Here is a 23,828-nt window from a genome sequence, read left to right as displayed (position 1 = left end):
AAATGTTATTTTGGTGCAGCACCTATGAAGATACTTCGAATGTGGAACTTTAAGGGGGAAAAAAATTACTGCCTGTTTTTGTACTAAACCTAAAGGTGAGCTTGATTTTTTTCATTACTTTTGAGGTGAGCCACTGAGGGATACCTCAGTTCTTGAGGTACAGAAGTTTGAGACCAGTGTTGGTTAAACAGATCCATAGGTCAGTGTGGAACGTATTCAGCAGCAGTGCATTAGATGGACAGAGTGGGAGTTCTTGTGTTCTAGTGGGATTAAAGGATAACCACAATGCAAAAAGATAAGTAACTTGGGAAGAAAATCCATAGCATTCCTTTGGAAATCTTACCAAATCTTTTATTCCTTGAAAAAATTAAATGTACTTTTTGTACAAAAAGTGAGGATTTGCATTGATACAACTTTAACCTCTATAAAGAGTTACAGGGAATTGTGTAAAGCTACACTCATGGTAAAGTGTATGTGGGGCTTACAGCTTCTAGGGCAGGTTGGATTTGAGTGTGCTCCAATATGTGGTGGAATAGCACGGAGGTGGTCTGGGAAGAGCCAGCCCTGCTTCTGCTGTGTTTTTTTCTCTTCTGTGGCTCCAGCTCATAGCACCTTTGTAGTACAAGAAGTTCTCAGTCAAGCAAAGGGCATCACATTAGCCCATAGTAGATTTATGTGCCAAAATATTATTGAAGTCTTTGAAAACCTCTATAGCTCTTGTGTGGCAGATAATACAGTTCTTCTATGTAGCTACTTCAAGCTGACTTACTAGAGTGCTTGCCCTGCTGATGGGAGATCAATATGATCCTTTGCTCTCTTTTCTTCAATCACATCAGCAGCCTGGCAGACATGATGCACTGCACTTGACCAACTCAACAGAAATTGTTAGTTTGCTTTGTTAGTAAAGAAATTCGATTTGACCCTCTTACCAGAATGTCATAGTGCCTTTGGTGAATAAAACACAACTTTTAACTTCAGAATAGGTCCATGCCCAAGTAGAAGTGGCTGGATTTCTTCTGCAATATGCTTAAACTGAGAAGTACATGTCCACAGAGACCCTTGTGTTTCCCAATTATGCATCCAGTGAGTGTTCCCAGTTTGTGGCTGCCATCTGCAAGAGCTGGAATATTGGTCCAGTTGCTTTCAGCGGTCAATGATGAGGAAATACATTTCAACACCTTCGTTACCCACCATGCTGCTGCATATTCATTTGTGTTTTAACTGAAGAACTGCATTAAGCACGTTGTGTGCATTAATCTGTCCTATAACGCCTTAATTAGATTTATACATTGATGCACAGCAAACACTGAGTTGAGATTAATGGAAAATAAGTTTGGACTTCAGTTATGGTGACCATAAAATGTGATGAGATTTGGCACTCAGTTTAATGATGCTGAAGAGTGGCATGACATGTAACCTGATGATGTCACTTGTATGGTGTTGCATAAAGCACTAAGATTTTATGTAGCCCTTTAAAAAGTAAAGAAGCTTGGTTATAACATTCAGTGCACAAACATGCTTATACCTGGTTATGGCTGTATGTTAAAACAGTGACCTGCACAGTTTCTTAAATTTCTTGTTATAGTAATTTTTTTTAACTTGATCATATGAGAAATTATGCAGTGCAAGGGCACAAAGCAGGAAAATTACCTTCTTTAATTTTCTACAGATGTTTATGATGATTGAAGACTAACAGAGCTTCATAATGAAATAGCAAATTGCCTGAAAGAACATAAACTTCAATACAAAGACACACTGTATTTTAATATTGTAGGGGAGTGCATCACATACTAATAGAATAATCACTCACTTTTTGTCTCACAGCTTTTTGACTTGATGTAGCCATGAAACTTCCCTTTAAAGCCTGAGTAATATCTTTTAAATGACTTTGATCTGTCAAGTAGGTGTAGAAGCTTGTGTCAGACACGCAGAACACAGCAGATTTGCTTCTGACAGATGATACAATACAGTGAAGTTAATTGACTTCGCCGGGGGAGAAAATTCTTCCTCCCAATTATATAAAATGCCAGACAACTTTTCAGAGATGGGGAGGGAAACATACCTAAAGGACAACAATTATGCAGGACTTTTATAGTAGGTGCTTTCTGTGCTTTATTTTTACTGTTTTTATTATTTAAGCTTTCAGGGATACAAACAAAAAAATCAAGTATCTCAATTGCATCTTCATTTTTGGATTCTCAAACCTCGTAAATCCATTTCCTTTCTGTGGCCTTCTAGGATTTTCTGCCTGTTTCTGCAAAGATAAAAACTTTCAGGAGACTCAATAAAGTAAGGAAGTCCTGGACATTTTATTTTTCTGCCAGTTTTATCTGTTTTCTGCTTCTTTAGCTTCATGTTGGTATAATTTAAACCCTGTCAAAATCAACAGGTTTCTGTCACATTCTAAATTTTTAGTGTTTGGAAGGCAGAGGAGAGGACCGGGCTTTGTACTTCATCCGTTAATCTCTGGTCAGGACTCTCACTTGTCTCATATATGAAGCTCTGCAGTTTTATGTTCCAGCACCACATGATTCTTTTACAGAATTTCCTGTCACTGGAGAAGGAGCCAGCAAGACTGTAGTGGTAGGGGTTATTTTTTTTCAGAATAAAACTCCCATTTTTTTCCCTCTGATTCCTTTTCCTCCCTCAGCTCAGTTTTGGTGTCAGATTTGGTTTGTTTTGCTTGGGGTTTTTTTCCCTTCCTTTTTAGTTCATGGGGTTTTCCACTTCTACCCATGATAACTGTAATTGTTACTAAATGCTAAATGTAAGTAATAAAAAAGAATTGATGTAGCCAACTTTTCATTCTCCATCACCACCTTCTGAGATTGTGATACATGACAGAGCACAGTGGTGGGCAGTGCATGCACACACGTGTTTGTGTTTGCACACATTTGTATACACAAGTGCCCAGCAGGTATCTGTACTGCCATTAAAAGGTCCATGTCCCTACATTAGAGTTCATCTGTAGTGAGACTGGGCAAGCTTGTCACATTCCCTCTCTCTAGTGAGTGACATGTGACAGCAAAACAAAGATAAAACTGTTGTGGGAGTTATATTTTGCAGGCTAGGAAGACCTGCCTGGCTGGCAAATGATAGGTTTCTGTCCACTGTCCATGGGTTTCTTTCTCAACAACTAAACCCTTTACGTTATCAGGGCTGAGGACGGTTGCTGTTAATTAAGGCTGCAAAGTGATCAGCTTTATGTGGAGTAAAAAAGACCAAAAGAAATCACAGCCCTGTCTTTGGTTTTTTTCCCACAGTGAAGGTAGAATGTGTTTCTAATGGCTTTTTTTGGTGGTGGGTTTTTTCTGTTTGTTTGGTTTGGTTTGGTTTTTGGTTTTGTTGGGGTTCTTTGGTTTGGGTTGTTGGTGTTTTGTTTTGTTTTGTTTTGTTTTGTTTTGTAGTAGCACAACTCTATATAGTAGAGTTCAGTAACTCTTCAGACTTTTTCAAGAGTATGTCAGTAAATCTGGCAGTGTTTGTATTTTATGAGGCAGGGTTTCTTACTATTTATTGCCTTTTTTTGCTTTACAGAAGTGCTTAGGAATGTATAATGCAAGTCCATCATACTAGACGCTGTGTAGTGATTTAGAGCTGTGTGGAGGAACAGTCCATGCCCAAAACTGCCTGAAAGTGGAGAATGCCATCTGTAAAAAGAAAAAAAAAAGTAACATGCAACAGTTGCGAATTAACTCCCTCCTATTTCTCCTGCACTTTACTCTCTTGCTAAATGTGGCAATACTGTCAAAACTTTTCATTTTTAGGGCTTCTCCCTGACAGTATAATTGTTCCAGACCTTTCAGTGGCAAAGAACTCTATTCTGCTTGTGGAGTCCAATGTTTTACTCATCCTTGCATCTGGTTTTGTTGCTTTAAACCCCAGATATTTTCAGATTGACTCAATATTTATCACAGTTGCATTTGGTTAAATTTGAGGTTAGTTTACATGAGTTGATAATGAGATTTCATGTGACAGCTTTTTGAGCATCAGGCATTCATTATCTTTAATTTTTTTTTTTTTTAGAAACTTTATTCAGCCACTAACTGTACTTTTATTAAAAGAAACTCTTAGTGTGAATAATTTAGATTTGGAACCATGGTAAGTTTGTTTGTTCATGTTTCTTGGAATGCTTTTTCAGTTTAGGTAAACAACTTTCTACTTAGGATATAATTTTAAGAATAGCTTTTGCAATTCTGGCAGCAAATACTGTGACTTTATAATTATGCCATAAACATTCCATGTTTTTCCATCTGGCTATAATCCCAGTTCTGGAATACAGCTTGCTTGTTGCTCTTGTTCCTTCAAGTGATGGTGTAGTTTTGTCCACAGAAGTGATTTAATAGAGACCACCATTTGGGTTAGTTACATACTAAGATGATTTAAAAAAAAGAACAGTCTGTCTTTTCCTCTGAAGTAAAAAATGATTTTTGGACTTTTCTTAAAGGAAATTCGGTTTTAAGAATGAACTAAGTTAGCAGATACTGTTCAGAAACAGACTTGAGTCTGGCACATACTAAAATATGTGCTAATTTAATCATCTGAATTTAAAAAAGGGATCTAGTTAAACCAACACAATTTAGTGACTTCAACCTACCTGTTATGTGCCTCTTTGTTGCTGCCTGGCTGGTGAGAAAGTGTGCACCCCAGCAAGTTTGCAGGTGATACAAGGTTCAGAGGAGCAGCTTATGTACCAGATGGTTGTGCTGCCCTTCAAATGGACCTCGATAGCTGGAGAAATGGTCTGACAGCAATCTTGTGAAGTTCAGCAAAGAGAACTGCAAAGTCCTGCACCTGGGGAGGAATAACCTTGTGCACCAATATAGACTGAGGACCTAGCAGCTGGAAAGCAGCTTTGCACAGGAGGACTTGGAACACACCAAGTTCACCATGGGGCAGCAATGTGTCCTTGTGGGAAAGAAAGCCAACAGCCTCCTGGGCTGCATTAGGCAGAGCATTACCAGCAGGTCAAAGGAGGTGATCCTTCTGCTCAACACTGCTAAGAAATACATCTGGAGTGCTGGGTCCAGTCCTAGACTTCCCAGTGCAAGAGACATGAACACATTGGAGTGAGTATGGACTTGAGAAATGAAGTGAGACCAAGGGAGCTGCAACTGTATGTTTACTGTGAGGGAGGTCAAACATTGCAACAGGTTGTCCAGAAAGTTTGACAACTCTTCCTCCTTGGAGATAATAAAAACTAGACTGAATATGGCCCTGAGCAACCTGCTTGAGCTGTGACCCTGCTTTAAGCAGGGGGCTGGACTGAGTGGTCTCTAGATGCGCCTTCCAGCCCAAATGCTTATGGCGTTTGTGTTTGTCGCTCTGACTCTGCACAAGACGGTGGGAAAATGTCATCAATTTCAACATGAAGATATGTAAAATAACTTCAGGTATATAAAAAAGAGAGATTATTTCTTTCAAATTAAGGATTTCTAAACTAAAATCCACCAGAAAGTGTCTGTTCGTCAGCCGGCTGTCTTTATCTTCTTAGTTACTTTTTGCAGAGGTCTCAGAGGTTATCTGTGTAGTCCACCAGTTTCTAAAGTGGGGTCTTAGATGCTGAGGATTGAGTTGCCATTGAGTGTAAGATGAAATCAGTGGAATTGTATTGGTATAAAGCATGGTGAGTAATACAGCTGTGTGTCAACTGAGGTTTCAAAGAGATGCTCTAGATTTAAATTTGTTTTCTGTTCATATATTGCCCTGTCACATGCATTTGATACTGAATTTAAACATTCCAGGAAGAAACAAGTACTAAAATGAAAAGTGACATCAGCTTGGTAAATAGGAGTGTATTGTTGTATTGTCCTGCTGGTCTCACTGGTATGGTCAGGCTTTCATGTGCTCATATTCAAATTGAATGCGTACTTATTGTGATACTTCATTTCAGTTAATAATTAGCTTGTTTTTTAAAGCTGCTGTAAAGGACTTGGCATGGGAAAAGGATCTTGGCAAATTACTCGTTTTCACTGAAAATGAACATGTCTGTCAGCTTTTCACTATGGCACTAGCTTTACTTTCCAGATCAGTAAGACTCCTGGCTTCCCTTGCAAAACTAATTTTTGTTATCTGTTTATTTGCTTATGTGTCTTGATAATTCTTCCAGTTACTACTTCAGAAGATGTGGGAATGGGAAGAATACTTGTACCCTGAAGGCTGCTGTAAACCAGTCAATGCTCGTATGATACTCAATGAATGAAATATTGCCAAACGTCATAAAGCTTTATCTGAAAGAAAGTCTTGAGAAGTTAAAAAAATGGTGAATATTCTGTAGACTAACTCTTCCAAGGGCTAAATAGCCTGGCCAGGATCCAGGAAGGCACTTAACAATGTGCTTAACTTTAAGCGCATTGAATATTCTTACTGGCACGGGTGAAAAATCAATGAGACTGCTCACATGCTTAAAATAAGACATGTGCTTAAGTATCTCTCTGGACCTCAGCCAGAGCGTTCAGCCTGAGAGATGGGCTGAATTCTGATCATGGGCAAAAGCCAGTAGTGTTTCATTTTGCTTGTCTTTTATGTTCCTGAAGAATTCATTGATACTCTCTGTGTTTATTTTAATTGGCCTCCATTTCCCATCTAAGCCCTATCAACTCCAAAGCTCTGGGAGTAAAATAGATGTGCAAGTTAGGTTTGTCAAACAGCTTGTCAAGGGTAGTACTTAGACTGTATATATTGCCATAGACCAGGAACTGAACTTCGGAAAAGCTGGGAAAAGATGAGGTGAAACATGATTGCTTTCTTTGGTAGCCAAAGTTTTAATATAGAGAGAAAATGAAGAGGAGAGAAGAAAAAGGCTGGTGACACATTGCACCTTTTCAGTTAACATAGTTGCTTCTTAGGAAACATTAAAAAATGCAGACAGCTGCATTAATAATCTGCTGGCAGGGGCTGTAGCTGTGGCAAATAGACTTTCCTACCTACTATTGATTTTTCTGCCTCTCAGGCAGCAATTTGCAATGAGTGGCTTGATCCCTTGCCCTCAAAATGGGCAGTGACATGAATTGTCATTGCCAAAATAATTTTTACTTTCTAACCAGCCCTTCTGTTTCTTCAACAGCATCTTTTACTGCTTAGATGACAATTTCCACTGCTGACAACTGTGAATGATAAAATACACTATATTTAAACACAAAGAGCCTCCATGTCTAGAGGTGCAAAATAACCCACCAGAAGGCTACTGAGCTCTTTGGCTACACTTGTAGAACGCAACCCTCAAACGCTGTAAATCTGGGACGATACTGGCTGGCAAGTGTAAAAGCAGTGAAGCCACAGTGATCTAGATGAAATCTTTGCTGTCAGCTAACCTATTTGCCTAAGGAAATAGTCTGTTGTTCTCCCAGCCATACCATTTTGGGGGCTGATTGTCCAGACACTGCTTGTCTTCTGCTTTTCCTCTCTGAGTTTATGGCTTCCTCCTTACATCTGTCATTGCTGTTTCCTTTCTTTTCTGTCTAGGTTGTTATCACAACAAATGCTCTTCCATATACAGTCTTTGAGTTACAGTTGCTGATATTTTTTCATTTGTCTTTTTCACTGGAAATAAAAATGTTTGGGTTTTTTTGTATGTAGGATTTAGACTAGATTAGAGAGAAACTTAGAGTAGTTAAAGAGAGAGTGGCCAGAATAAAGGAAAATTAGGCATAGACACTTTTAAAAGGGTAAAATATGTAAACCTAGAAGAAAACAGTTTACACCATGGAATTTTGCATGTAATTACAATAGTATCTCCTGAAAAATGCATCTCCATGAAGAAGCACCTGCCATTCCACAGTGAGTCTTGAGCAGTTTTGAATGAGTTTGCTTTTAAGGTGTTTGTTTTCTTTCAGCTGCAGAAGTGTGCTTGCTACAGCACTCCAAGCTTAAGTATCTCCAAGGTAACTAGGAGTGTATGTTTTTATTGCATACTGGCCCTGGTGGCCATTTGTTTATTTAAACTGTGAATTTCTCTTGTATTTAAATAAAGGGTTAGTAGAATCACCTATCACATACAGAGTTTCACCTGACTTGAGTAAGAGGTGATGTAAGGTTCAAATTTAGAAGGTATGTTTTGGTTCAGAGATAGCCAAGGATCTTTTAAACAGTATTAAAGATATTGGAGCCAGAATTAGAACTGAAAGAGTGGATGGAAAATCATATTTTATGGCATTTTTTTTTTTCTTTCAGCTCTTTTGCAATTGACTTTTTTAAAATCAGCAGTCAAGCTGCAGTCTGGATCTAGGAAGTGTATCTGTTTGCAGGTGTCCTCAATGTGACAGAGCCTTCTGCCACCTAGCGTTAATGTGAGTTCTCTTCTCAGCAGGGTATCACAAGATAATTTATTAAATGTCATTATTTGTTAATAATCCCCCTCAATGCTAGGCACTCTCTGTGAACATTTAAAAATGCAGATTCTGCCCCAGCAGGCTTCAGAATCAATCAGTATGCACAACTTCTTTGGTTGCATTTATTGAGGATGCAGCTTGTGAAATGGGTCAAGTTGTTATACAAATAATCCATGGAGAACTTCAGTAATGGTGAATGTCCACTCCTCTATGACAACTCTGTAAGCAGTTTTCTTCCCCAGGTGAAACTAAGGGATTCTCCCTAACTCAGCACACTTCTGCCTTGATACCTGTGCTCCTGCTGCTTCAGGAAATTGTATTAGACTAAAAGCAGCAGAGAATAAAAATTACCTCAACAGAAATGATATAAAATAAGGAATTACTACACTTGGACATTTAATTGTGTTTTTAGAAAAGTAAACTGAAAATCTTCTATCATTACTGGGGTTTTTTCCCTCTAGATATTCCACCAGGGCACAATAGAAAAGGACAATAAAATCCAGAGAATTACACACAGATTTCACAATAGAAATGTCAAACTGTTAAAAAAAGAAAAATAGGCTTTAAATGATACTCTGTATTTAAACCAAATACTAATAGCTCCTACCATATCAGAAAACCATAGAATTGTTTTGGTTGGAAAAGGCTTCTAAGATCGAGTCCAACCGTCCACCCAACACCACCATGGCCATTAAACCATGTCCCAAAGTGTCATGCCCACATGTTTGACAGATAGGAGAAAACTTCATAGGACTGAAGGAGTGAAGATTTTTCCAATTCAGTCCCCTATAACAGTATTCTCAAGAGAAGAGAGCAACTCTTTCTTGTCCTTGCCTCCACCTCTGTGAGCTGTCTGTTCTCGGCAGTGCATAGAGGGGCTAAATGACTCCTTTGCAGGCTGGTAGTTGACAGCTCAGCCGAAAGGCTGCATATGACTTGGGTAGATGCTTCTAATTCTTAGACCAGCTGTGGTTTTGAGAAGAAACCCTCACTCTTAGGTCTTGTCCTCCTCTTTTCTCTCCCTTCCACCTCTTCTAGGCCTTCCTGAGGAGCAAATGCCAGCATGGTTGAGAGCTGTAAACTTGATCCTCAACATCAGACTGAAATCCTGACCTGATCAGTATCAACCAGAACCTGAAGAAGTGGAGGGTTTAATGTGTTAGAGCATTATTCAGCTGTGATACCAGTCAGGCTGTTTTTTTCACCTTCTTTTGACCCCAACAGTCTCATCTTCTTTAAATAGTGTCATTCAAACTGCAATCTTATTGCTTTCCACAACTATGCTTTTCAAATACTGCCTAAAGAAAATAACTTCAGCTTCTTATTATCTCAAATGAATAACTACGAGCTCAGAGTTCTGTGCTCACAGTTATTCATTTGAGATAATTATTAGGTTTGGCAGCTTACTTATCTGCTCAGTATCAGAGGTTAAAAACCCTCTAGAAATTCTTGTGCATCCTGTACTATTTTGTTTCTGAGTCATATTAAACTGGAATTGCCATAGGACAGGAATTTGTTGTGACTTTGTGAGAGTAGAGGGTGCTGTGCCACATTGAGAACAGAACAAACTGGCTGACCTGGGCAGGCAAGATATTGAAAGCTGTGGTTATATACAGCTTTTTTGTTGTTCAGATGATGCGATTTCTATCAGAAGTGACTTGGGAGTAGAGCTTGTGGCTGTGATAAGTGCATTTGTGGTGTTATTTTCCTGCTCTCAGTTCTTTATGCTGTTGGGGCAGAGGAGGTGATGTCCAACCTCATCATTCTCAGGGAGATCAGTGCCCTGCAGTGGCAATTCAGAGCTGTGCAACAGAGCAGATAGATGGAGGCGGCAAACTGGGTGAGGGCGTAGAGGTGAAGGAGGCTGTAGACCTCAGTAAGGCTGCAGCCTGGCTGTGAGTGTGTCTGACACCTTAGTTCACCCAGGGGCTCTGTCCTGCCCTGCTGAGACTAAAATGCAATCCTTCAGTGTGGAAAAAAAGTACTCTAAAAGTGTGCTGGTTGGTCCATTTTCCGATCTCTGGCCCAAAGTCAAGGTCCTTGCCAGAGCTCCAGGGCCAAAAGTATCCATTCTGTGCTTATGGCAGGCTTTTCTGTACTTTGCAGTTATGGTACAGCCAGGCCCATCCTTGTGGTCTGTTCCCCACAGAACTGTGCATCCAGCAAAATGTACGGAAAAAGGGGGAAAACAGTCTCTGTGGATCTCCATCCTCTTTCTGTAGGTGTTTCTGACTGAGTGCTCTGTTCAGAAAGGGCTCCATTTGCTTCACAGCTGCATAATTTACATGGAAGCTGGTCCAGGAGGAATCTCTTTCATGTAGCTTGCTCAAAGCCCCAGTTCATCAATATGGATTGCTTGCTGTGTGCTGGGGGATTTATGGTACACAGTGGGGTGTGTGGAAGTCGGAGAAAAAGAGAGTCAGGAACAGTATAGAGTTTTTATCCTAAAAGAAGAATTTGTGTGTCCAAAAGAACTGTATTTTCAGAATAAAAGTTGCATTTTCTCTTTCTGTCTGGAGAAAAGGTGCTATATTCCTGGAGTTGAACCTGGGGAACCATTCCCCTAGCTGTGAGGAAAAAGAGTGATGTTTTTAATGCTGAACTTGCCCTATGCTTAAAAAAAATAAATAAAAGAAAAAGAAAAGAAAACAGAAAAAGATAAGCCTATGAAAACAGGTAGTAAGTTACAAAACAATGCTTAACTTCCTCACAGTAATAATAATAGTTTAAACATATCCATGTTATTCTGGTGACCTTTGTCCTAAATGTGGCATGTGGGAGGAAGAGTGGAGTTGGAGGGCAGGGGGAAAGATGAAGAATTTAAAGATCAAGGCATGTCAAAACATTTTCACAACATGTTAAAGAGATAAAGAGCTACTTTGCAATTAGAGAAATGATGGCTTAATGGTCTTTTTAGCCATTGAAAAGAAAAAGCATACAAGATTGGAGCTGAGAAAAGGCCTGGTGCTCAATGACATTCTTCTCAGGGTCAAGGACAAGTGGAGCCTGATTTAGTCATAGACTAAATGTAGCTGCAGTTCTGCAGTCCTCTGAAGTGTAATCTATACTAGTCATGCAGAGCAAGTGTTTTGCTGGATTCCAGCTAGGACTGCAGTGTCCTTGTTACGCAGCGAGGCTGTTCAAGGGTGTTAAACTGCTTACTTGCAGTTGTTTGAGCAGATTCTCTGATGGCTGATTGATTTACTGTATCTGGAAGTTCAGACCTGGAAACCTGAGCGAGGGAGAATGCCTTCGCCGCGGTGGCAAGACTGGGTGTTGAGAGGACAGGCAGCTGGCGGGTGACCTCAGGAAGATGATAAATGGGGGACCAGGTGCCCCCACTCATCCAAGCGCACTCCCAACTCCTCTGCACGCTGCGGTGCGGGTTACGGAAGTCACTTGTGCTGAGGGAAGGCTTCCTATGAGTAAGGTTTCTAGAAATAAACATTAACCTTTCATTACCAGCTAAGTATGCAGGGACAAGGACTTCAAGCAGCTATTTGGGAAAGAGTTTAAGCAGCAATTCTTTCAATTTGAAGGAAGAGGAGCAATTCATCCAAATGGTAGCAGTCACAATGCGTGTGGAAGGCTGACAGGAACGTGTGGTGCTGAGGTGTGTGGGGAGCAGCAAGCAACAAACTCTTTGCACAGCATAATCAGTTATGGCTATTGACTGACATGCATAGAGCCATTAAAATTATTAAGTATATTACTGGGAGGAAAGTGGGAAATGAGGGAGTCCCCCCAACAACTGAAGAAAGCAAAGGTAGCACAGAACTCGTATAAAATATCTTCTATGGAGTTGAAACTTGTGAATGAAAAGAAATTGTGTAGTCTTCAAGTTTTCCTTTTCTTGCAATGCATTAATGTTTTCAGGTTCTGCTTTCCATTTCCCATTTTTATTTTAAAATGTGCAGTCACTTACTCAAATGAGAAGAACTTTTAGATAATCCTTGTCTTGCATCTGCCCTGTAACAGCATGGAAGTCTATAAACCTATCAACCTAGACAAGCTGAGAATATGGTTCCTTTCTCTGAATTGTGACTGTTGGGGATTATGGTGTACTCCAGCAGCTATGGATTTTTTTTGTTTTCTAACAAAACAAACAAACAAACAAAACCCCACAAAAACAACCAATAAAACAGTATGACCTATGTCATTGCTTTACTTTTGAAAGTGCATTCAAAATCACGTGCATCAGGTCAGATCACTGGAGCTGCAGCAGAGACAGGAGTGGCTGCTCCATTGCACTGGCATTCACCTTTTCTAAGACTGGAACTGTTACACCTCATGTGAAGTGATGTTGCTACTCAGATGTTTGGAGAACCTAATTAAATGTGACATTTGATTGTGATCAACTTAAATATGCAGACACCCATTGTGAATTCTGAGCTCGCATGAGGACCAAGATGTGTTTGTCAGGCATGCACTGGATTACACACCTGAATTCTTGTTGAATGTCACTCTCTAGTTCACATAATTCCTCAGTGAAAGAAAAAGAGGTTTATTTAACTCATTAACATTTTTAACATACTGGCTACAGGTATAATTGGATTTGCAGTTTCTTTGAAGATGTGTGTAGGTCCGCTTGCAAACATTTAAGGGGTTTGTGTCCTGTTTCAGAGTGCTTTAAGTCTGTGGTGTTTACATCTATAGTCTACAGAGCTGTAAGTAGACAGTCTTTCAGTCTATAGTCTTTCTTTGCATGAAGTAATTGTATCAAGGATGGTGTCTTCTTGGGTAGAACCCTGGAGTGGGACTGGAGTTGTCTAAATAATGGCAGAACGTGTATGCACAGCCTGCAAGTGGTATCCCAGTGCTGTAATACAAAGCTTCTTTCGTTCTATAAAACCTTTTTCATCAGTCATTTCCTCTCTTTACATTTTAAAACATCCACTTCTTTTAAAATTATATCAGGGAGTGTCTTTGGGGCAGAAGGCATTCTTTTCTTGCTCTTTGATTTTTGTTTCTCTGTGCTTTTTCTTCTTTCCTTCAGGCAATAGCATTGGCTTCTCAGTTACTCCAAAAGCAAACATTTATCTATGTGTTAAGTTACTGTGGGCACTGTGGGTACCTGATTCTGAGCTCACATCTATTTTAAAACTAGAGCAGCAGTAGAATTGCAGTGCTAGTAAAATGCTGGAGATCCAGGTGCTCTCTAAAACTTTTTGTCCTTTAAACTTTTTCTACCAGTAGAAGAATTGGGGTTGTTTTACACATTCACTTAGGACAACTGAAGATACATTTTGAGATATCTGTCACAAGAAAATTGTCCTCCTCCAGTACTGTCTAGTATCTTCATCAATGACTTAGTAGGATTAAGTGCACCTTCTGCACATTGGCAGACAATGAGGCAGACAATGAGGCAGACACACCTGAGCAGAGGGATGATATTCAGGGGAACCTGGACAATCTCACTCTGAAAATGGGCCCATGTGAAACTCAGGAGGTTCAACGAGGCCATGTGCAAGGTCCTGCTTGCTGTGTTGGACAGGCTCTAGTACAGACTGAAGATGCAGGGGTGAAGAGCAGCCCTATAAAGAACAATTTGGGATTACCAGTGGATGAAAAACTGGACATGAACTGGCAGTGTGTGCTCACAGCCCAGAAGACCAACCATATCCTGGGCTGCATCAAAGCAGCATGGCCAGCAGGTTGAGGGAGATGATTCTGCCCCTCTGCTGTGGTGAGGCTCTCCCTCAGTACTGTATCCAGCTCTGGAGTCCTCAACATAAGACAGACATGGACCTGTTTGAGCAGCTCCAGAGAAGGGCTGCAAAAATTATCTCAGGGATAGAGCACATCTGCTGGGAGGACAGCCTGAGAGAGTTGGGGTTGTTCAGCATGCAGAAGAGAAGGCTCCAGGGAGACCTTACAGCAGCCAAGTACCTGAAGGGGGCCTATGAGAAAGATGGGGACAATCTTTTTAGAAGGACCTGTTGTGACAGGAAAAGGGGATGATGGTTTTGAACTTAAAGAGGAAAAATTCAGAGTATATATAAGGAAGAAATTTTTACAGTGAGGGTGGGGAAACACTGGCCCAGGTTGCCCAGAGAGGTGGTAGATGCCCCATTCCTGGAAATATTCAAGGTTAGGCTGGACAGGGCTCTTAGCAACCTGATCTAGTTGAAGATGTCTGGCTGACTGCAGGGGGATTGGACTAGATGTCCTTTAAAGGTCCCTTCCAACCCAAAACATTCTATGATTCTATGATTCCATCTGTCAATATATTAGCTTTTCACTGGAAATGTTTGGTCTCCACAGTCTGGATTTCAATACAAAAAGAGGAAGTTTTCAGGGAAAGTAGCATGGGAAATTTTGATTCTGTTCTCTTCCCCCCACCAAGGATGGCTTCTTTGTCTTTTGTGTCTTTTGAGTTTAAAGATTTTTTCTACTGCAAGGTTCACAACTGTACTCAACAATGTCACAAGTAAACTCTGATAACATTTCAGATGCAAGTAATGAGAGATATCTCATGTATGTGCTTCATCATCAAAAGAGGAAATGGTTTATATGAAACATCAAATAAAAGTGCCTTAGTTTTTATGTTAAACACTCCAGAGGTTCTTTTATTGGGCAGCGCAGTAGTTGAGGGGTAAGGAGTGAAGTGGCCTCTTCAGAGCAAGAGCACTGAGCATGGAGGTGCTGCTGTGATACTGTAGCAGCAGGGCACATGTGGCTTTGGGCCTGACAGGATCTGAAATGTTTGTCCTCTGATAAAAGGGAGAAGAGGAAAGGTGGGGTGGAAAGTGGGAGAAATAACTTGTCACTGATTTCTACTTCTGACTCCAAAAGTGGCTTTATCAGAGACAACTGTTTCGTGGCTAATACTACTTCCCTAGGCTTTTTTTGTTTTCCTCCTTCAGTGTGCAGTTGCAGTGCTGTTCCATCTTAGCTGAGGTATGCTGTGGCAGACCTGTTTTGTTTTAAAGAACTTTGTTTCACCACACACATCAGCGTGCACTCCTGCCCAGAGACACTCTGACAGCACTTGAGACAAATGGCTCTTTAGAAAAAGCAGATAGAAGAGGCTAAAAAGAATCACTAGAGGTCTTAGATTTCTTTCATTGCTTTGATGGCTTGAGGTTTTCTTGGCTTTTCTACAGAGAAAATTTACTTCTAGTAGAGTGGAGTTCTTCACTTAGAAGGCCTAAAACTGCAATAAAAGTCTAGGTAGGAGCCATCACAATCACAGTATGTTAGGGGTTAGAAGGGATCTCTGTAAATTATCTAGTCCAACCACCCTGCCAGAGCACATTTATCTAGAACAGGTTGCCACGGTTGGCATCCAGATGGGTTTTGAAATACTCCAGAGATGGAGACTCCACCCCCTCTCTGGGCAGCCTGTTGCAGCGCTCTGTCATCCTCAATGTAAAGAAACTCCTCCTCATGTTTATATGAAATTTCCTATATTCAAGTTTGTGGCTGTTACCTCTTGTCCTTAACTCAAACAAGCTCCCAGTTAAGAAGCTTTTTCTTAAATCTTGTTTATACTAAACGTAGACTTATTAGAGACAGTAGACATCTGATCTTGAAGAATTTATTGCAAGACGAAGACTTTATCTTGTCTCTGTTGGAACGTTGGTTGAAGTTTCCCTCTGAAAATACTCAAACATCATCCAAGTACGGGTATGTTTATTTCCAAGAAGTTCAAGCGAGTCCCAGGAAATGTCAAAATGTCAAATGTCAAAGGCAGAATCAGTTGGAACCAGAGGGTTTGCTGGCAATACTAATCATGCATTCAGCAGTCCGTTCTGGCACCTTCAGCTCCAAAGTGAGACCAGCTGCTGCGTCTTCTGCATTGGAGGCATAGGTGATGGCTTTACAAGCATGCTTTGACCTTCTACACCTGATCATATGCTGGTTTGAATGAGAGGAACTCTGGGCACAGCTCTGAATAATGGCAAATAAGTGACAGTTCTGTGGCATTCTTTTGGGGATTAGATATATGAAATAGGCTGAGCAAGTTTCTGCCAAAGAAAAGGCAGTGTCTGTAGTATTCCTGCCTTTGTGTCTTTGGTGCTCACCTGACACCTTGGTGAGCACTTCTGCTCACTAAGCCCTCAGAAAACTAGCATAGCTAAACAGTATTATTACTAACAAAATAGACTGGCTTACTAAGCTGAATCTGAACTGGTGGAAATGGTGCCTGCAGGTGGGGTTTACAGTAGGCTCTCCTGTCGTCTTCAACAGAATTCTTCTGTAGCCAACACTGTATTGTGGTGTTTTGATTGACTTTTCATTGTACTCCTGCACTGTGGGCTGGATTTGATCTTGTCCTGCTGCAAGGTTTAACAGATGCCATAATCAGGTTAAAAATACATTATTTTTTCTGTGTGCCTTGGGATCTGTCATATTGAGACTTCATCGTGCTTAGCAGTTTCCTGATGTTCACGCTGATTGCTGCAATTGTATACACAGAGACTTTACAAAAACCCCAAACCACCACCACATCGACTGCCAACCTCCCCTTAGCTTTTGCTGGTGCTTGCAGCAAACCCCACACCTTGGTAATTTGTTGTGCATTTTATTGATTTCCTGGTCATATTCAAATTAAATACTTAAAATTGAATTTATTGACCAAATGATATCTTGATTCCTTGAGGCAGCCATGGACCTATTCATTTCCAGGAAACAACTTATGCTGTTCAGCTATTGAATAGATTACTCCCTCTTAGCCCTTGCTGTCCTGGAGGATGGATGAGAAGAGCTGCTGATGTAGGAGCCTTACTGCCATCATGGCTGGAAGCATGATCATAGGCATGGTGCAAGGCCTGAAGGAGGGATTGAGTTGGGCCCAGGAGGAGCCTTTGCTGAATTCCTGGTTCTGCTGAAGTTGTACTCTATGTTGGAGCAGGCTGTGCTGGCTGGTGTTCAGCAGGACCTTCTGACACAAATGATAGCTGAGTTGTTTGGTAAGATCTAAAAGTGATGACAGTGCCCAAAAAGTACATAAAATACATAAAAAATTGGCTTTTCACTTTTGAAGACCTGGAATCAGGCTTGTAGCTAGTCCCCAAAGGGATGAATTGCTATTCTGGACATCTTCTTTGATTACCAGCTTTCTGTGTATTGTGTTTCTGTCCTAACTTAGACATTCACAGTCTCTGAGAGGGTGAGAGCCACACTGTGAATGTGAATAACACATAGTGAAGACCTAGTCCAAAATGAATTTCCCAGGGCTATTTAATGAATAACAGCAATGAACTCAGCTCGTTTTATAAGCAAATGCTGCTTTGGCTCCATGGAGTGACTGTGTGGTAGAACTGGTTCAAACAAAACCCCAGTTGCTTGGAGGAGATCTTTTTACCTGCTCTGGGGCTATAGAGTAACCCAAACCACACATTCCTTAAGGAAAAACAAGCCAGAGAAAATCCAGATTCTTCTATGTCTCTCTGATAAGACCCAGTCTCTGCAAGAATACTCTGAACAATGTATCGACAGCTCATCTTGGAGACTTGGTAAATCTAATGAAAATATTGTCTCCAGAAAGGTTCAGGAATGCAGCGTATGCTACTGCCTTACTAATGCTTTACACACTGACTGGAGTATTTAGCTTGCTTTTGTCCAACCACTATTTACTATTTAAATGATGAATCTGGAAAATTTCCCAGCTGTAATGTCTGCCCCATTACTTTCTGTCTTGGATACTGCAGATAAGCAGATGAGCAGTAAATCTGTTTTGTGGGATGGAATTACACTATCTTTTCTTTTTTCCCCCCCTTTCTTTCTTTTCCCTGTCAAACAATGTGTGAATGATATTTCTTTTCTTCACCCCCATAAAACACCTAATAGATCAGGAAAAGTAGAATCTGTATGCCAAATAGTGCTCCACATATATGGTAAGTGATGCATCTGCAGAAACACTGGTGGGAGCATTTTTATCTTGGGTAGACAGTGGAAGATTGTGTGAAGCAATCCCAAGAACTGATAGCTCTCAGCTGAGTGGGTGGAGGGAAGTACTGCAGGGCTTTTTTGGTTTTGTTGGTTGGATGTTTTGGTTTTTTTTTGTTTGTTTTGTTGGTTGGATGTTTGGGGGGTTGTTTTGGTTTTGTTGGTTGGATGTTTTGGTGGGGGTTTTTTGTTTGTTTTGTGGTTTTGTTTGTTTCTTTTTTTTCTTTCTTTCTTTTAGAGTGGTTTTATTGTGCTCTTTTCATTTTTTTTTTTTTTCCCCCTGAAGTCTTTCCTGAATTTCTCTGAAATAAGACATCCCCTCACTACTCCACAGGACAATTTCCTAGTGGTCTCAGGTTTTAACTTCTGATGAGCTGGCCTTGAGTCTTCTGGATTACAGAAACTGCAATGTTAAGCGGTGCTGAGACTGCCTGGGTGTAGCCTGGGTGTAACAGCTTAAGGCACAGTAGACAAGTTAACCCACTTCTCTCCCCCCCCCAACACAGAAGTGAAGGAAAAGTAACACACAAAAATCTCCAGGTTGAGATAAAGAATTGAGACAAGAGTTTACTGAGCAAATCAGATGATAATAATAACGCCAATGCACAGTTACTTTAGCCTATTTGCAGAAAAAGCGCAGCAGCAAGCAGAAGCAAGGGAGCTAGAAACCTAAGCCAGGAGCTTATCCTGGCTCATCCCTCATCCCTCCCTGTCCCACTGCCATCTCGGTAGAGGAGAGCCAGCACCCAAAAGCCTGGAACCCAAAAGCAGCAACAGGAACAGGAAGCATCTCATGTTGCAATCTGATCTTCAAGCCTCAGCCAGCACTTCCGTTCTGAAGCTGGCGTGATGGCACCATGTTATGAGTTACAGACGCAAACATTCAGCTTACCAGGACACTGGGCAGTGGGTAGAAAGGCACAGGGTTTCATACCTGACACCACATCTGCTTCTGCAGTGGTCCCAGTCATCCCTCATGAAGTGGTGGAGGCATGGCCTTTGAAAAAGAGAAAACAAAAAGGAAACCTGTCCCCAGGAATGGCTGTGCTAGATTCTGAGCCTCTGCACCAAGTGTGAATTACACCTCTTTCCCTGAAAACAGGATGCTCACCCCACTCCCCCTGCCATGGTGATGAGAAACTGAAGGTCAGGAATGAGCCCCTCAGAGGCTCATGAGGAACAAAATATGATGTGTTTTAGCTGACGTGAAAGATTAATGGGAAGATCAACATCCACTGGCTGCAGCTAAGGAAAAGGGACTTGTTTGGGCAAAGCCTGAAGCAAAGCATAAGGGGATGGGAAGTGTGAAACTGTGGGCAGAGAACACACAGCTCTTTAGCCCTGCTCAAAAATAATTTTTTTACTTCAGAGTTTAGTCTGCCTTCAGTAAAACAAGTTACATTAAAAAAACCTCTGCACCAGAAAAAGCAAACCTCTTTTTCCTGGTTTCTGCTTATAAGATTTACAGGTACTTAAAATAAACCTATGAAAAACAGACCTAGTGTGCTGGAATTTGCTAACTAGTGAAAGCAATTACCTCCAGGTCCCAAGACCTAACGGAGCTTGACTTTTGGAAATAGAACTTGGCAAGCACTTCTTCCTGCTGCTGTTGTGGAGGTGTACATGAAAAGATGTGCTGACCTCTGCCAGAAACCCCAGCAATCCAGTTCAGAGGGATTCTCCTGTGAAGGGCATGGTCAGATTCAGGCAGCGTAGATGGGGATCAGTGTGGAAAAGTCTGAAACCTTCGCTTCTCATTGTGTGGCTTCAGCATGGCAGATTCTTTGCAATTGCCTGGTGTGCCACAGTAATTAAATGGGTCAAGAGCAGTAAGTTTAGATACTTAACAAGAAAATACATACCTGACTTGACAGCCAGCAGTGTGTCATGCTTCTTTCATGGGGTAAGGAGAATTAATGCAGGTTGCTGTAGTAGAAGTTGACCTGAGCATTTTTGGCAGTGATTTTGTGTGGTTTCAGAGATCACATACCAATTAACTGTAAATGCTGGGATAGATGTAAATCAGCCCTTTTATGAAACTAGTGCCCCAATTTCAGATGACCTAAAGAAAGGGAAACAACAGAATCTGCCTCTCTCCTTTAGTGATATATAAGAAACAAAAGATAAGTAATGAAAAACACACAATCAACCTTTGTTAATAAAAATGTAATCCTGCTTTCTCTGGACTGTTCCATGCATGAGTGGAAAATGAAGTTTGTGCAATGAGATAGAGACGATAGAAGAGAAATCTGAGATGGGAATTGGTTTTTATAAGGCTAGTTTGGAGGGTGGAGGTAGTTTCACACCATTCTTTTGAAGGAAGTTATTTGCTGTTGTCAGTATCCCTTCATCATTCCTGGCTGGGGAAAGGAGCTCCTGTTTCCCACAGTGGTTGTAAAAGGCCTGTGGGAAGGATGAGATTTTCCTCCTAAAACATTAAGGGACAAGTAACAAGAATGTTAAAAAAACCCAACAAAACAACACTAACACCCCCCCACCCCCCCAAAACCCCCAAACCTACAACAAACACAAAAATTAAATGGATTTTCCCACAAAAGAGGAGCTCTCTGAGACCTTAAGAGGTCTCCCTTTAAGAGATGAGAGTAGCGTGGCTGCTCTGTTTGTAGAGTCCCTTTGGACTAAACTCTGTTAGGAGCATTTGTGCCCTGTTGTCCATGCCTGTGCTGATGGGAACTGGTGCCCAGAGGGGACCAGACTACATCACAAGATGGTACAGAGCAACAGAGCTCACCTCAACTCAGCCACCAGAGACAAATTCAACCTTTCATCTTCAGCATCTTACCAGCAATCACTCCGATGTCTATGTTGCTTGTGTCTGTGCATTGCGTTAGGTTATTAGGTGCAAGAAGCAGGGTTTAAAACTGTAATTAATCATTTCTAAGTCACCTCTTTCTACACATTTATAGCATCAATGCATATGACTGTTTAATATGTCTTACCTATAAAATCTGACCTGTTTTATATACTCTTTATGGAAACAGCATACAGTCATAAATTAAAAGATGCAACTGTTTGGGATATTTTACTGGAGGTCCTGTATTTTCCTGCCAAACGTGCAGCTGGTTTAGGTTTCTCAGCATAACATTATAAAAGGCTGTGTGCGTTTTGCAAGTTTATGCTTGAATTGCCAAGCCAGAGGTGGAATGACTCAACCTTCCCAGGAGCAACATGTACCAAGTGATGAATCAAAACAGATAGCTGGAGCTCGGCGGCTTACATGGCCACTGTGGATTCTCATTTAGGGTATTTTATCTGGTGGTCATTATGCGGATCATGCACAATGTGTCTGTCTTTCTATTCAATGGGGGTTTGGTGCGAAACTGATTGTGTATCTGTCTTATATGGGATGGAAGAACTACAGAGTTACTGTAGTGAATGAAACCATTCAGCCCCCCCTGAGCAGCCACCTCTAGTGGGAGTTCTTGGCATGCAAGACTGGGTTTGAACCCTCAGAAGGAGCTGAGTGGAGCCAAGAGCTGGTGGCAGTGCCAGCATAGGTAGCACATTTTCCATCTGAACATAAGGAAAAATTTTATTTTGAGGTTAATGGAGCACTGGAATAGGCTGCCCAGAGAGGTTGTGGAGTCTCCTTCTCTGGAGATACTGAAAACCTGCCTGGACACAGTTCTGGGCAGCCTGCTTTAACTCTGCTTTAACAGAGGGGTTGAACGAGATCTCTGAAGGTCCCTTCCAGCCCCTACCATTCCATGATTCTGTGTTTCAATGTTAGCTCATCGGTTTGGCTAGTTTGGTGTAAAATCAGATGGCTCTGCAAATGGGTAGTGATGCTTAATTAATGGTGAGGTTTAGAGGCTTCTTCAACCAAAATGTTGATGACAGCCTCCTACAGATGTAATTCCCTGGTGTTGGTGGACTTACTCCAAATACACTTAGGTCTGAGAGCAGAAAGTTCAGCCCAGTTGTCATCAGAGCAGCTGGTACATTGGGCTCTTGGGAGCACCCAGCAATAACTGGACAGAACTGAAAACCCTTCGACTCCTGTGAGAGCACAGGAGGAAAACTTGTGTTGTCATTGTTGTCATCATCCTAGAAGGAACTACCAAAGTGGGGAAAATGCAACCCGGCCCCAGAGCGAGCATAGAAAATGGAACACTGGGTGCCCTTAACCCTGTGCAGCCTATTGGAAAGAGCCAAGGTTTCTCAGTGTGCTGGTTGGGCAGCTTGTCTGAAGGTGCATTAGCATCATTGTGTTTTTAACTAACAGTAGTTACTGCTGTGTTCATAGGTGGCTAGCAGCAGGCAGCTGGGGTCTCTTTGCTTTCTCCCAGAAAGCAGTCTTGACCTCCTTGTGCTGTGAACTACACAGGTGTTCTGCTCTGAAATGCTTGTCTCTGTTTCAGGTACCTCAACCACGTTCGAGCCGCCTCTCCACAGGATCTTGCTGGGGGCTATACTTCTTCTCTTGCTTGTCACCGAGCCTTACAGGATGCTTTCAGTGGTCTTTTTTGGCATCCCAGTTAGCATCAGCCTGTGGTCAAGGGACACCAAGTGGAACAAGCAGCAAATGAAGCCAGAGAAGACTGGGTGGAATTGCTGCCATCTGCACAATGGCTAAGCTACAGTCACTTTTCTGTGTAAAACCAGCTGTGTTTAAGTGTTGAAGGGGGAAAAACGCATCTGCACGAGAACTTTGTAAAATGGTAGATACATTTTTGTGGAGGGGGAAACTCGTTAGTCATGTGGTGCTTTGCTGAGGGAGGCTGAAGCAATAAGCCACATCTAATGGAAGATGTGAATAACTCAGCTGTGTATGTTTGAGGTTTAAAGAAATACACTTGTAATTTTTTTTCAAATAAAGCCAGACTTTTTTATTAAAGTTTGTGGTTTTACTCTTATTGCAGGGTTTTATTTGCACAAGCATTTAAATGCCATTTTGATTATAGCATTTAGTGTCAATATTCAAGCCTGCATTTTTTTCCCATGAAACTAGTTTCCCCAGTTCAGACAAGTGGGTTTTTCCTCCTGCCAGCTGGATGAGATGGCCCTGGAACTACACGGACACAATTCTTATGCAGGATCCTTCCTGATGTCACTTGGTTCTTTCCTTTGTCTGGAAAACAGAATTTTAGCTAAGAGTCTTTCTGATTAGTTCCTCTAGGAGGAATCTAAGAAGCCTTGATAGAAGGCTGGGTCATTAAATTGTTTGACTTTTTTTTTTTTTTTCTGGTTAGCTCCATTTGCAAGTTTTCTATCTCATGTTCAGAAGCTTCTCTTGGCAGGAACTTCCCATTGCTTGGCTTTTGGGATGACTCTTGCCTTTTTATCACGGAGATCAGCCTCCAGAACTGAACCATCTCCACAGCAGTTCGGCAGAGATGTGCACAAAAGGAGCAACCCCCCCCCCCAAGCCAGCTGTTCTCCTGAGAGAGGAGGGCGGGGCGTGGGCTCAGCTACAGCCTCTGTCAGCTCTTTAAATGCCTCAGGAGCCCAGGGATCACAGCAGGAGGGGGCAGGGTGACTCATCTGGGAATGCTGTCACAGTTTGCACACAGGTGGGAACAGCAATAGCTGCAACCTGGGCAAAAGCTGTTAGCAAAAGAAATGTGGCGACCCAGAGAGCAG

At 41.4% G+C, this 23,828-nt stretch overlaps 1 protein-coding gene across 2 annotated transcripts in view; it reads left to right on the top strand.

Annotated features, from left to right (window-relative positions):
* Window positions 1-23,019, top strand: part of MNAT1 (MNAT1 component of CDK activating kinase) — a 127,709-nt gene extending 104,690 nt beyond the window's left edge. For both annotated transcript variants that reach the window (XM_054400306.1, XM_054400305.1), the window contains one exon: window positions 22,607-23,019. In XM_054400306.1, coding sequence (XP_054256281.1) covers window positions 22,607-22,727 — 121 coding nt within the window. In that variant the 3' untranslated portion in view covers window positions 22,728-23,019. The remainder of the gene's footprint in view (window positions 1-22,606) is intronic.
* Window positions 23,020-23,828: the final 809 nt, after the last annotated feature.

This window comes from Indicator indicator, chromosome 4 (genome assembly GCF_027791375.1).
Source record: "Indicator indicator isolate 239-I01 chromosome 4, UM_Iind_1.1, whole genome shotgun sequence".
Classification (NCBI taxonomy): Eukaryota; Metazoa; Chordata; class Aves; order Piciformes; family Indicatoridae; genus Indicator; species Indicator indicator.
The sequence above is the reverse complement of the archived record's forward strand: the minus strand, read 5'-3'. Positions and strand labels throughout refer to the sequence as shown.